This window comes from Malus sylvestris, chromosome 1, assembly GCF_916048215.2.
Source record: "Malus sylvestris chromosome 1, drMalSylv7.2, whole genome shotgun sequence".
NCBI lineage: Eukaryota > Viridiplantae > Streptophyta > Magnoliopsida > Rosales > Rosaceae > Malus > Malus sylvestris.
The window spans coordinates 17774648-17790449 of record NC_062260.1 but is presented as its reverse complement, the minus strand read 5'-3'; the positions used below and the strand labels follow the sequence as shown (position 1 = coordinate 17790449).

Genomic DNA, 15802 nt, shown 5'->3' with positions numbered 1-15802 from the left:
ATATTGAATCAACTAGGATAAAATTACTTTCTTACCCTCAAACATTTTTCGTGTGACCAAAATGAAAAAAAATTGGATGAAAAATTCAAAATTTATTGGCTAATTATAAAAGTTCAGGAGGACACTTGGCAAAAATTAAAATTCAGGGGGAGAAATTAACAACTCTTTACAAGTTTAGGTGGGAGGGAGGGCCTCCTATGTTTCTAATAACCTATTGTAACAGAACCTGCAGTTTGCAAGGGCAATGCTATCCACCATTTATTTTTATTTCTCACACGCCATTTGAATTTTGGGTATCAAATCAAATGAGTTGGAGAAGATTAATAATAATAAAAAAAAAGTGTGAGAGATAAAATAGACTTTAGAATAACACTATCCTTTACCAAATTTGCATTGAGAAAATAGTTATAAGCGTGCAATTTTTTTCTTGTTTTGTCTTTTAGCCCGTGTCCCCCCTCACTTGAATTGTAGAAAACGTTTGTCAAAGTGGCTTTTGTGGAGTCGAGTCAGGGCTGGTTTGGTATTGCTGTGCTTTGAAAAAAAACTGCTGTGAGAATAAGCGGCTGTGCTGTGAGAATAAGCGGCTGTGAAATAAAGCCAGTAGAGTGTTTGGTAAACTTTTTTGTGAAAGTGCTTTTGGAAAAAAAAAGCAGGATGATAGTGTGTTTTTTCATTAAAGGAGCACTGTAGCTCCGTGTGCTTTGAAAAAACTGGCTTTTTTTCAAAGCAGCAAATAGCAGCTTCAGCTTTTCCTTTGATTTTCAGCTTATTCTCACAGCAGCTTTCAAAATAAGCCCTTTTTTTTCAGTTTAGAAAATTCAAAGAACTTAGCGAATAAGGCTTTGGTGTATTTAACACAATACATTGAAATGAAGGAAAGCTTATTTATTGATATCCCCGATAAGCTACAAATATGTACATATACATGAGTCAAAATAAGCACACAAGAGGGAGCCTTCACAAAGGTTGCTTAGGAGAAGTCTCAGCAGTCGGTAGAGCCCCAGAAAGAGAAGGCACCGGAGGGGGATCATTTGGAGCCTCAGTACTGGACAGAACCTTAGAAGGAGGAGGCATCAGAGGTTGATCATTTGGAGCTTCATTACGCGGTACAGCCCCAGAAGACGAAGGCAATAAATGCCTTTGGAACAAACCCACAAATCTCTGATGATCAAGTAAAACCTGACCATCAGTTTCCTTCATCTGGTCAAGCTTCCTCTTCATGTTTGTAGCATAGTCATGTGCGAGCCGGTGCAACTGTTTATTCTCATGCTTGAGCCCTCTAATCTCCTGTTTGAGACTCATCACTTCAGCCGCCAATGATTCAACTTGGCGGGTTCGAGCAAATAGGCGTTGGGCCATATTAGACACAGAACCTGCACACTGAACACTGAGAGCCAGCGAATCCTTAACAGCTAACTCATCAGACCGTTTGGAAAGTAGTCTGTTATCTTTGGGAGTGAGAAGGTTCCTGGCCACCACCGCAGCGGTCATATCATTCTTCATCACGGAATCCCCAACGGTAAGAGGACCAGTAGGGGAGACGAAGGATGGGCGCCATATGTTGTCTGGAGAAGGCGGGGCTGCCTCTTCAACAAGGTTCAAGTCAAAACGACGGTCGGAGGGGCCAGACATTTTCAAAGGTGTTGAAGAGAGAAGAGGTCGGACAAATCAAGATCTTAGAAGTGCAAGAATGAAGCTTCTACTGGTGGAGATTCAAGTGTGCTTTGGAACTTAATGCCAGCCCCTATAAAAATCTGCACTCGACGAAGCTTCAGAAATCGAAGAGGCGCCTGCTCAGAAATCGAAGAGGCGTTTGCTTTCTCAAAAGCTGGGCTGCTTAGAGATCACGAGGGTTGATCTCAGAAATCGAAGAGGCGTTTGCTTTCTCAAAAGTTGGGCTGCTCAAAGACCACGAAGGCCGATCTCAAAAATCGAAGAGGCGCTCGCTTTCTCAAAAGCTGGGCTCCCCAGAGACCACGAGGGCCGATCTCAGAAATCGAAGAGGCACCTACTTTTCCAGCCTTTTCCAGCCTTGTCAGCACCTGTCACACGCACACTCAGTTTTGCGGAAATTATGGGCATTCTGTCAAAGACTTCTGGGGAAGTAGAAAACACATGAATCTTACTGTTCAATCACCCACTTCCCACACGCAACAATAGCTCATGGGTACCACAGATAACTTTGCCAAAGTTCTCTGCCAAAGTTGAGCACGTGAAGCTTGCAGCTCCCACTACATCGCTCTGACCAAGAAGGGTAAAAGAATAGCAAAGAAACAGCACTAACAAAGTTTAGACCCATAAATTTTGAAGGTCTAGCTACCATATTATTACCCACAAGGGTAAAGGAACAGTACCACTGCTGGATAATTGGAAAGTCCCTGTGTGTCAACCTCTGTGCTTCGTGGCAAGGTAGACTAGCAAACATGCCCAACCTTTACTCACATTCGAGAAAACACTCCCAATAAGATTGCTTGCTCCAAAATCGAAGAGGCACCGTCCTCCGAATCTCGAGAGCCAGACTCCCAACATGACTACTTTCTTAAAAATCGAAGAGAGGGTAAATGAACAGTACCATTGCTGGATAATTGGAAAGTCCCTGTGTGTCAACCTCTGTGCTTCGTGGCAAGGTAGACTAGCAAACATGCCCAACCTTTACTCACATTCGAGAAAACACTCCCAACAAGATTGCTTGCTCCAAAATCGAAGAGGCACCGCCCTCCGAATCTCGAGAGCCAGACTCCCAACATGATTACTTTCTCAAAAATCGAAGAGACACTGCTCCCCGAATCTCGAGAGCCAGACCCCCAGCATGATTGCTTTCTCAAAAATCGATGAAGCATCGTTCTCCGAATCAATCGAAGAGGCGCTCGCTTTCTCAAAAGCTGGGCTGCTCAGAGACCACGAGGGCCGATCTCAGAAATCGAAGAGGCACCTACTTTTCTAGCCTTGTCAGCACCTGTCACACGCACACTCAGCTTTGCAGAAATTATGGGCATTCTGTCGAAGACTTCTGGTGAAGTAGAAAGCACATGAATCTTACTGTTCAATCACCCACTTCCCACACGCAACAATAGCTCATGGGTACCACAAATAACTTTGCCAAAGTTCTCTGCCAAAGTTGAGCACGTGAAGCTTGCAGCTCCCACTACATCGCTCTGACCAAGAAAGGTAAAAGACTAGCAAAGAAACAGCAGTAACAAAAGTTTAGACACATAAATTTTGAAGGTCTAGCTACCATATTATTACCCACAACTGTAAAGGAACAGTACCACTGCTGGATAATTGGAAAGTCCCTGTGTGTCAACCTCTGTGCTTCGTGGCAAGGTAGACTAGCAAACATGCCCAACCTTTACTCACATTCGAGAAAACACTCCCAATAAGATTGCTTGCTCCAAAATCGAAGAGGCACCGTCCTCCGAATCTCGAGAGCCAGACTCCCAACATGACTACTTTCTCAAAATCGAAGAGAGGGTAAAGGAACAGTACCATTGCTGGATAATTGGAAAGTTCCTGTGTGTCAACCTTTGTGCTTCGTGGCAAGGTAGACTAGCAAACATGCCCAACCTTTACTCACATTCGAGACAACATTCCCAACAAGATTGCTTGCTCCAAAATCGAAGAGGCACCGCCCTCCGAATCTCGAGAGCCAGACTCCCAACATGATTACTTCCTCAAAAATCGAAGAGACACTGCTCTCCGAATCTCGAGAGTCATACCCCCAGCATGATTGCTTTCTCAAAAATCGAAGAGGCATCGTTCTCCGAATCTCGAGAGCCAGATACCACAAACCACTTTTTCAAAGTGCTCTGACAGAGTTAAAACATGTGAAACTGGCAGCTCCCACTACCGTGCTATGACCAAGCAGGGTAAAGGAATAGCATTACTACTTGTTGTTAGGGAGACTCCTATATATGTCGACCTCCATCCCCAACGGACAGGCAGACCTGCAAAAATGCTCAACCCTTCATCATATCTGAGAGGGCACTCCCAACGAAGCCTTTCGAAATATTCAGCTTTCTTTCCCCCCGATAATACCTCTGCAAACAAGCTATACTAGAGCAAGAATATCTCATATCATCAGGGTTAAAAGCAAGAGTATCCCATATCATGCTTTTTCCCTGTCTTTTCTTTTGGCCTTGTTTTTACCTGCAAGACAAGGAGAAAGAGAACAATCAGTCAGCACTTGGAATCAAGCTTCCAGCCAGGAACTGACTGCCTGGAACCCCTTACCTGATTACTTACCTGACATTGCTCTCGAGTACTCATCTTCAACATCTTATGTTTCCAGGGAAGATTCCGCATCTGCTTGAGGAACAGATAGGGAAGTGCGAAGGATACAAGGAAGCATGTGGAGACAAGCGTAACAGTACACGTGCCGATACATTCATTACTCTGTCAAAAGCAAAAGTATCCCATATCAGCAGGGTGGAACGTACTCTAGATTTGATGGACTTGTTTTGACCCTCAAATTCTTCAGTCGGCCTTATACTCTGGAGGAAACCAGAAAACCCTCCAGCTCAGTTCAAGAATAAGCCTGTGGAAAGTTACTTCTTCAAAAGCAAAAGTATCTCATATCATCTCTTCTCATTTTTCTTCTCTTTATCCTTCATGCTGCTGCAAGATGGGGAGAAGGTGAACAATCAGTCGGAGCTTTGATTGCTTACCTTGTCTGTCACCTCTTTCAGCAGACCCCCTAGCTCGGCGACTTGGGGGACTCCTACTACATGGTTTGTATCGCGCTTGACCAAGCCTGAAACTACAAGTAAGCTTCAAGTGAAATTGATACATTACCTTGTGCATCTCCACCAGTTAAAGATACCACCCCTGGATGGAGGAAGAGTACTTCCAGAGAAGATGCCACATCTACCTATGAGACAGATAAGGCAAGTCAAGACGACACCACACTCCGATACTTAGAAGTTTCGTGATTACGAGATCATTCTCCCACAATATTTCCTAATGTCATTTGTACTAAATCATTCACTTGTACTCACTAAATGAGAGCTTGAACCTATGTACTTGTGTAAACCCTTCACAATTAATGAGAACTCTTCTATTCTGTGGACGTAGCCAATCTGGGTGAACCACGTACATCTTGTGTTTGCTTTCCTATCTCTATCCATTTATATACTTATCCACACTAATGATCGGAGCAATCTAGCGAAGATCACAAAAAGCGATCGTTTTCGCTACCTAGGATCTATCTTGCAAGAGAACGGAGAATTAGATGGAGATCTCAACCATAGAATACGAGCTGGATGGAAAGAGTGCATCCGGCGTGTTGTGTGACCGTCGTAGGCCACTGAAGCTCAAGGGAAAATTTTATAAGACGGCAATAAGGCTAGCGATGTTGTATGGCACAGAATGTGGGTGGTGAAGCATCAACACATACACAAAATGGGTGTAGCGGAGATGAGGATGCTTCGTGGGATGTGTGGGCACACGAGAAAGGATAAGATTGGGAATGAGGATATCCGAGGTAAAGTAGGAGTAGCCGAAATTGTAGGAAATATGAGAGAAAATCGACTCCGGTGATTTTGAACATGTGCAAAGAAGGCCGACTGACGCTCCGGTTCGAAGATGTGACTACGGGACAGAGGTTCAGGGCCGAAGGGGTAGAGGAAGACCTAAGACAACTTTGGAAGAGACTCTAAGAAAAGACTTAGAGTACTTGGATCTAACGGAGGACATGACACAAAACCGAGCGCAATGGCGTTCTAGGATTCATATAGCCGACCCCACTTAGTGGGAAAAGGCTTTGTTGTTGTTGTTGTTGTACCAAACACAAAAATGACCCTCAGCTTTTTTTCACAGTGGCTTTTTTTAAAATCACCTCAATCCCAAACGGGGCCTCAATAATTCCAACCAAAAGCCAAAATTGCTCAACTAGTGAGAAGAGGATCCGGTCCGGATCTCTCCTATCAAAGGTCCAGGATCAAGTGATCCAAGTCTTTGAAATTTGATCAAACGACTACAATTATTATAACTTTTAGAGGGGTCCCCTGTTTATAACCATTAGATTAAATTTCAATGACCTGTATCACTTGATCTTGGGCCTTTGATGTGAGAGATCTGTACCGGATCCTCTTCCCAACTAGTGGATTAACGGGTAAAAGGCATTCTGTTGTTGTTGTTGTTGGTACCTAATCAACCTAATTGTTAGACTTAAACTTTATTTTGATCAAAATCTTTAACATAATTTAAGAGATTTAACTCATGCATTTATGCGTCCCACAAATTATGAAATTTAAACAAATTCAAATAATATTTTTAAAATATAATAAATACTTAAAAATAAATATTAAAGTAATATTGTTCTTCACATAATTATTGCAAGAAATAATGTACAAGAAATAATGTACCCACATTATTATTATTATTATTTTTGTTGAGAAAGTTCGGTAGTCATTGATTAATAAAATGGCTAAATTGGATTAATGGTCCCCGTGGTAATAGGTTAATAGGAAGATAATCCCCGTGGTGAAAAAATTCGGATTGAAACCTTCATAGTGAAGTTCCATTAGGATTTAAGCCCAAAATTAACATTTCCGTTAGAATTTTCAATTTTGAGAGCTACTTTTCCTCTCTCTATTTTTTTTTTCGAAGATATTTTTGTTAGAAGAAGGAATGCGGGTAAAATTCTAACACCAATCACCACCATCATCAACTCCAACCCCAAAATTTCACACCCTTTTCTTTTCCTACATTTCTTCTAATCCCAGATTTTGTTTCTCATAAATACTCATATCCTTTTCTTGGTTTTCGTTTTTATAAATTTTGCCCTTCTCTCACCTATGTATTATCTTCTCTTACCCTTCTTTTCCCCTCCTTCTTCTCGTGTTCGTCAATTCGACTGGTTATTGTTGTTCGTCGTCTATGGATAAATCTGCAATCTTGTTGTATATCGCTGCCTTGGAAACTTCGCTACGATTAGTTTCTTCGTCTTCTGTTCTATGCCCTCATGACTCCGATTTCTTAATTTCTTTTATTTTGGAGTTGAAAATGATTAGTTAATTAACTCATATGTTCCATAACTATAACTATGACTCTATGATTTGGGTGCTGGGATGAAGATAAATATCCATTGGTTTGCTCCAGGCTGAAGGTCTGGAGAGAAAATGAGAGAGAGATGGGATGCAAAGAACCAGGTAGGGAGAGGCAGAATCAAAGAACCAAGGTGGAAATGTTAACGGAAGTTGACGTCAGTTAATTTTGGGTTTGAGTCCTAATGAAACTTCACCACGAGGGTTTAAATCCAATTTTTTTCAACACGGGGGTTATCATCCGATTAACCTATCACCACAGGGACCATTAATCCAATTTAGTCTTAATAAAATCAAAACACCTACACATCAGAGGATAGGGTGCACAACAGTAGGCCTCGATAAAAATCTAGTTGTGGATATCAACCAGGTATGAGGGAAAAAGTGCGTCCTACACCAACATTAAATGAAATTACTATCCTCGACTAATAAATCACTGATTACATTAGGGAGTTCCTCAAACCATGAAACTTGATGAAGCAAAGATAACCCACATCTTGCTAGTCGATGAGCCACCATGTTGCCTTCTCTACGAACTTGAGAGAGTTTAATCTGTGGAAATGCTCGAAGAAAGTGTCGTGCATCATTTGTCACATGCACCAAAGGAGAAAAATCTGAAACCTCATCCAAATTCAAAGCCACAATAACCAAACTTGCATCACCTTCAAACTCAACCATATTGGCTTCCCATTTTTGAGCAAACAGCACCACCGCCCTTGCTGCTTCCATCTCTGCATGCAGGGGTGAGGTCACTCCAAGGATTTGCATAGCCATTGCCGCCACAAACTTACCCAAATGGTCACGAACAATAACTCCCACCCCGACGATTCCTTCATTCTCCACCCATGCCCCATCGAAATCAAATTTAAGCCAATGATTCTGGGGTTTCTTCTACTTATGTACCCATATAATTATTAACATATTTTAAAAAATAACTATTAATATATTTTAAAACATAAAATAAATACATATAACTAGCATGGGTACATTTAGAAAAATTAAAAATGGGTACAAATAAATTAAAAACATGAGTACAAATACACATAAAACTTTAAAAAATATGGGCATAAAAAGAAATTTATATATGGATACAAAGGAAAACTGAAAAGAAAATTGGCACAAATTAAAATATGGTTGCAAATTAAAAATAGGTACAAACTAAAAATAAAAATATATTATAAAAAAACTTAACCATAAATATAAATATACCAAATGTACCATTTTTAACACTAAATGATTACATTTAGAAATAAAAATATTTTATTATTAAAATTAATGACGTTTATTAAAATTTAAGGATCTTGATCAAAAATTTAAAAAGAATAAGGTTTTATCAATGAAGTAGCCAAAAATAGAGATGAGTGTTGCAGTCCTATTAGAATAGGAATGTGATTGTGTAAATCCTAGTAGATATGAGAATATATCTTATATTCTTATTAGGAGTAGATTACCTATTAAATGTTGTAATCCTAAAGGGTAAGGAATTAACCTTTCCTACTACTATAAATAAAGGCACAATGGGGTGGAATAACACACACCCACAATTACACGTCTCTCTCATTCTCTCTACCTATTGCCGCACCCCTCTCTCTAAGGTCTCCATAATTGTTCAGTAAATTATGCCTACAACACGTTATCAGCACGCTCTTAATGCTACGCTAAAGAGAGTTTATTCTTCAATCAGGGGAGTATTACGTTTTAATCATTCTTTTTATAATAAATTTATTATTTTGAATTGATCTACATGCTATTTATTCAATTTATTTTTTCTATGTTGAACGTGATACAACGCATTGGAGATGCAATTCCGGCTTTCTGAGAAGGATCTTCTACACATTCAAAGGCTCTTGTTGTTTTCTGCCAATCAGGTACGCTTAAAATAAAGTAAGATATTTGAAACGACCTTGAAGTATGAAAACATTCCCCATGATGCATGAACCCCCTATGTTTATATTTTCCTTCCGATATATATATATATATATATATATATATATATATATATATTGTATATGTTCATATATTTGTCAATATATATATTTGTTTCATGCATCGCACAATTAAATTGTTATGTGGAATTTGTGAGTCAAAGTATATAAAATAAACTAGAAGCATATTTAGGGTTTCCTAAACCCTACGTTTGAAAAAACAAAATTTGGGATTATGCGGCACCACTGCTGTGGCAACACCGTATGGAGACCCCCACTTGAGACGACGTCCTGGACTTGCGCTGAAGCCTTTGGGCTTCGCTAACTCTGTGGATAACCAGGCCGTGTGCCTGGTCCGATTTCTGACCACGGGCCTGTAGCCCCGACCCACGCCAGTTCATGCTGGGTTGGTCCTTAAGTCTCGGCCCATGCCAGCAGTTGTGCTGCTGGGCTTAGCTCCTGCCACGGCCCGCATCTTCATCAGCCAACCTATGAGGCTATGCTTAGTTTCTGCAGCCCCATAGGATGCCAGCCCCATGGCTGGGCTCTTTTCCTCGACAAGGCTGGATTCCCCGCACCACAACCAGGCTAGCAATCTTGCTAGGCCTGCTCCCGTGCCCAACCCCCTGGCCCAAACGCCAGTAGTCGTTGCTATTGGGCTCTTAAAATTGACCTGTGGCCTGAAGACCAATCCACAGGCTGATTTTGCAGCCTTAACCCGAGCCCGTATACCCCCTAGGGCATTGCCTACTTACGGCACCCAGCCTTAATAGTTTTGGGGCTATATTTTCGACCCATTCTATTATTATAATATTACTTTGCTTTTACAATCGACCCCGTTTGGTCCTGATTTATTTAATTAATTAAAGGTGACCTGCAGTTCATTAATCTGATAATGAATCCAAAATTATTGACCTAAAGATCACTTTTGGACATTAATGATTCAATAATTTATTTTTATACTTTGAATCGTCACATACTTTCGTAGTAACGAAGCCCTCACACTTGAGTTCCCAAAGAAACTCAAATCCACTACACTTAGTTGTATATTGCATTATGTGTTCTTGCAGGAACCTCTCTTTTATGAACTAAACGTTCATAAACTAAATTGAACCTGTACTTTCAAATTTAGTGCATTTGAAACCCGAAGTTTTCATAAAACAATATACCTATGAAAACTATGTCTTAGAACTTGAATGTTCTAACTTTGATGCTTATGGATGATTCATTCCCATAGCACTAATCACAATCTTGTTCTCTCCAATTTAGTGGATTGTCGAACCATCACAAGTTCGATTTTCCTGATTTCGACGTTTCTAATAGAAACCACTTTATGTCGGGTACAAGACATGAATCTCCACTTGACTATCAAGAAGCTGAGAAACAATTGAAGCCAACAATGGCATGAAAAAGCTGAATAAGCCTCCACCATGATCTTCATTCGAAGACTTATGCTCAAAGCATTACAATTGGAAATACTTCCCGATCGAGGATTCCATGGCTCTTTGGCTCGCTCTTACGGACTATCTAATCATGAAAGACATTACCTGAAGCACACCATGATTATGTCCATGAATGAGTACAATTCTAATGTTTATAAATCCGATTGAATTTTGACTGGAGAATACTTTTCTCTTCCTTCCTTGTTTCTAACTCGCCCCTAAAGTAGCAGTGTAGATAGCATAAGTTTACCAAATTCTTGGATCTGATTACTACCACAAACGAAGAAAGGTATAGACCCAGTTCGGCTGGAGTCTACCAAATGGCTTGACCCAATTCGGTCAAAGCCTAACCTAATGGTGATGCACTGCTTCGGTAGGGATACACCGAATGGCATACTCTCTCACAATCCAATTTCGAGTTTGTTTTTACAACATATGTTAGAATCAAGGCATGCCAAGGTGTGGCATCGTACCTGAAGCATGATCCTTGGTACATAAGACCTAAAACTTCAAAAATAAGGGATAATATTCCTAAACCTTAACCCTTGCAGAATCTACTTCCGTATCGATGGAATATATTATTGGTTATGCACCTGTTCGTTCCCCTACCAATGCCGTTGAGGAGTACCATTCTAGTAGTCAATATGTGAGACTAATTTTGCTCCACCAAACATCGTTGGAAAAGCAGAATTTTGACATGGATGGCATTGTTGGCCAAATCCCCGTAGTACACCATTTACTTTGTGAACATTTTTCTATGTTCTTGGATTCGAGTTTGGTGTATGTTTTACTTATGGATAATCTTATTGATATTGTCCTCGAATATGAGTTAATTAAATCATGTTTCTTAATACATGTGCCCCAATTCAATTAAACACGTGATTAGGTAGGAATGTGGGAAAGTTAGTTGTCTGGATGAATGCGTACTACGCACACTAACTTTACACCTAAATCACATCTTTAACAACGACTTCACGTCTATCCAACCTAATTAAGAGCATTGGCAGGCTCCTCGTTTTATGAATGGTACTGAATCACCATTTAAAAGACCTTAAATTCTCCCTAACGTTGAGTTTTTAAGGATATTCGAGATGACAATGATTATAAATGAAACCACTAAAGAAAATAGAGTGAATATCTTTGCACCACCTCCAAAAAATGAGCTCGAAGCTTTGATTTGGGGCTAATGGGTTGTATCCCAACTGAGAATACACCATATGTGGCCGGCTTGGAGCCTGGTGATTGAGCAGTTTACTTGCTTTGGCATGACCTTTTGGGACACTTAGGTCGAACAATGATGCTACAACATATCTCCTTACCCAAAGTAAGGATCTTGTGCCTACAAGCACACTTTGCGAAGCCTACTCATTAAGCAAATTGATTTTCTATATCATTCCTTGCACGATTACGACATGACTGTCTTATCATAGTAGATTCAAAGGAATGTATGTGGACTAATCCAACCAAAATGTGGACTACATAAATACTTCTGGTTTTGGTTGATGAATCGACAAACTGGTCACATGTTTGTCCACAAACATTACTGCTAAACCTCATGGCCGATTAAGGGTTCACCACCCTACTTATCCCTTAAGGTCTGGGAGATTGAATAATGCTGGAGAGTTTATATCAACGATTTTCGATAAAATATTGCATGTATTTTGGGTTTATAATTGAACATTGAATTCCTAGTTCACCCCAAAGAGCCTCACCGAGTAATCATAAAGCGCAATTTAAATGATCGCTCGAATTTTGGTAAACGCACCAAGTTTTCGGTTTCTGCCTAGGGCTATGCAATCCTTGTACATAGTTATGTTGGTCCGCCTTGAGGCCCATTGCCACCCAACCTATATGACGTTACAGTTGATTATTGAATACGAACCTGATGATTTTCATATTTACATATTTGGGTGTGCATTCCATGTGCCAAGTTGCGTCACCGCAATGTACCACCATGGGTCCTTAAAGAATGATGTGTTTCTTTTGTCGATCATGATTCTCCTTCACACTAGCTCTCTTCAAGCCCTTGCATGTGATCTCTTTATCGCTCATTTACGGGTTGTCACTTTAATGAGACAGTCTTCCCGCTGTTACGGGGAGATAAGAACGTTAACTTTCCTGGAAAACAACGCGAATTTACGTGGACGTTGCCCACTATGTCTCATCTCGATCCCCATACCACATAAGTGTGATAAGCAAGTGCGATGACTTCTAGATTTTAGAATGTTGCTCCAGACGCATTCCTTTGATCTAGCTAAAGTGACGAGATCATATACCAGCTGCAAACATGCATGCAAGGATAGACGTACTTAACGGACGTCGAGTTAACATCTCTGGATGGTGTGCCGCCCCTGTTGGACGGTCTGGTACACCGGCGGATAGCTAATCAATTTGTCTTGGCTTGGAGCACGACATATTACTCGGTTCGTAGGATTCACTTCCCTGGAAGAGGAAGACACGACACAACAATGAATCTAAACTTGATCTTTGTCTCAAATCATTTCCATCTCATGAGATTAATCCAGATTACTCCCGAGACTTGAAGTTCTTGGTTCAATATACTAGTTTAGATGAGAAAATGGAATTGAAATAAGATTATCATCGATGATGTTTTTACTTATATGGTAGCTACCAACATTAATGAAAAGCGATGATATCGAACTGTGTTTCGTTGATTAAGTGACAACGTAGAACTGATTGGACAACTAAAGTTACAATCCAGGTTAAATTCCTTACCAAAGTGTGTTTTGGACCTGTCGTTCCTACACTGCCCAAAATAACCCTATTGTGTTACAAATGGGAAAGGAAATGTTATGAGATGAATGAAATAGTGTGATATGATGCACGCTTTATGGTGTAAGGTTTCTCTCAAAACGTCTTGTGATTAATAGTAGCATTATGAAATGTGGTTAGTGTTTTCTCCATGAGGATATAGATACGGAGATTTACATGTAAGTTCCTGAAGAATTACATGGACTGGTTCAAATAGTTCTGAAACCACGGAACACCCTCTTAACTTGTTTGAGGTGTTCACTTACAATCCGACGGATGTGGTATACCCGTCTAAGTGATTGTAAACACAGAAATTCCTACAATGAATGAGACAAGAACACGTGTACAAAATAAAATTTGTATTAATGATTTAAGGGTTACAATCTCTTCTACAAATTTAGCCTCAGATTCGATCTTTGTAATGTGTAAATTTGTGGTTTGTGTTGTTGATCGAAGGGCCGTCGGGGCTTGATCCTAGATGAATGGTTGATGAATGATGAAGACTTTCTTCAAAGGCCGTCGGGGCTTGATCTTGAATTGGTGGAAGTTCTTCAAGGGCCGTTGGGGCTTGATCTTGAAGGAGGATTTCACGAAGAATGAAAAGGGCTTTCTTGATTCCTCGGGATTTGTTGAGAGTAGAGAAAGTGTATGTCAATTTCCTCCCTTGATCCTTTGATGGGGATGCCTATTTATAGGCTTTGAGAATGAATTACCACCATCCTTTTGTTTTGGTGGAAGTTATAGGTGGATTGGGTGGATTGTTGCAGGTGAATTGAGTGGATATTATAGGTGAGGTGAATGTATGATGTATGTGAAATGAATGTATGATGTAGGCGAAATGAATGGAGGTTGTAATTTTAATACAATTGTCAATATTTATTTGACCGATATTTCAATGTCTACAAATGCCTCAACTTCAAGGCGCGTTGTATACATGTGCTTGTCACATGTAGAAGATACATTTTGTAGTCCCTTAATGTAGATGTCGATCCAAGGGTCGTAAGGCTTAATCTTGAATTGGGTTGAGAGTTTCTTTAAGTGCCGTTGAAGCTTGTTCTTGAATTTTGTTTGAAATTTCTTCAAGGGCTGTTGAGGCTTGATCTTGGATGAAATTTAGACCACAAGGAGCTTCATGTGGTAGATGATTTTTGGCTTTGGTAATGGATGAATCGGCACGTATTTTGTTACGCTTGTTGACTTTCCACAGATTTGATCTTGAACTAGGTTGGAGGGTTTTCTGGTTTCCTCCAAAGGACTTTCCACAGACTTAATCTTGAACGTGATTTGATTCAAGAGTGGTGGACACTTGATCTTGAATCGGACTTGTGATTTCTTCAAGGGCCGTTGGGGCTTGATCTTGAGTAGTTTTCAGGATTTGAACGCCTAGCAAACAGGCATGAGGAGGAAGTGATGCCCTGTTTCTTTGTTCAATCTTTCCAATTCATATTGAAGAAGGTCAGGGGATAAGGTCAAATGCTGGAAAGAATTTTCCTTGAAAGATCAAGGAAGTTCATAGCATTTTCATATGAACCTTGAGTAGTTTGGTGAACGGTATGATCTTCAAGAGTTGTCGAGACTTTGCTCTTCGGCGACAGTGCCAGTGAAAGGTTGTTGAAGCTTCTCGAGCTCTTTGATTCTAGCAACGATGGTAGGCTTGGATTTGACTTAAACTCCTCCGTCTGGATTATGCAGTTCTGCCAAGAAGGGTGTCCTGCTATAATGATTTGTTCCAGCTCATCGTGTTGCATTCTTCTCTGCTTGTTTCTTTCGCCTAGCAGAAGTGGTGTGCAACCTTTTACCTTTCAATGGTCATTTGGAGTATCTCTTCTCAGTGACTCATCCATGCTTGGTAGCTTTAGTGTAAAGAGCCAACATCATATCAACTGTTCTAAAGTATTCGCTGAGGAGATTCGAGACCTGTCGACAGTTGAAGATGAGCATTCGAGAGCAATGCTAGGTAACTAGGCAAAGGATCCGGGTAATTAGTTCCCGATTGGAAGTTTAAGTTTAGGTTCTGACTGATTACTTCATTTCTCTTTGTTCTGCAGGCAAGAGCAAGGGTAAAGGAAATGATAGGGGAAAAGCATGATATGAGATACCTTTACTTTCGACCCTAATGATATGAGATACTTTTGCTTTTGAAGAAGTAGCGGACGATCAACACATGTATTTGTTGCGATTGTCTTCACATGCTTCGATGCATCATTTTTACTTGCCTCTTCTGTTCTCCAGGCATCTGGTATCTTCTTTGGAAGTACAAGATGTTGAAACAATGGGTACTTCGAGAGCAGTACTAGGTAAGCAATCAGGGAATGAGTTCTAGGCAGTCGGTTCCAAATCGGAAGGTTGATTCCAAGTGCCGGCTGATTGCTCTCTTTCTCTTTGCCCTGCAGATAAGAACAAGGACAAAAAAAAGGATAGGGAGGAAGCGTGCTATGAGATACTCTTGCTTTCAATCCTAGTGATATGAGATACTTTTTCTCTGGTGTGACTTGGTTGAATAGGTGTTTCTAGGGAGAAAGAAAACTAAGTATGTTAAAGGGTTTGGTTGCAGATGCATTTGGCGAGGAAGAGGAGTCAGGCGTTTTGGATATGTGCCTTGCCATAAAGGATGGAGGTC

The 15802-nt window shown here is 40.4% G+C and overlaps 1 protein-coding gene across 1 annotated transcript; it reads right to left on the bottom strand.

Annotated features, from left to right (window-relative positions):
- Positions 1-7445: 7445 nt before the first annotated feature.
- On the bottom strand, positions 7446-9369 carry LOC126614090 (uncharacterized). The gene is made up of 2 exons (XM_050281730.1): positions 9241-9369; positions 7446-7934 (listed from the first exon to the last, which is right to left on the bottom strand). The coding sequence occupies exons 1-2, from the start codon at positions 9367-9369 to the stop codon at positions 7446-7448; spliced, it is 618 nt and encodes a 205-aa protein (XP_050137687.1).
- Between the last annotated feature and the right edge of the window lie 6433 nt (positions 9370-15802).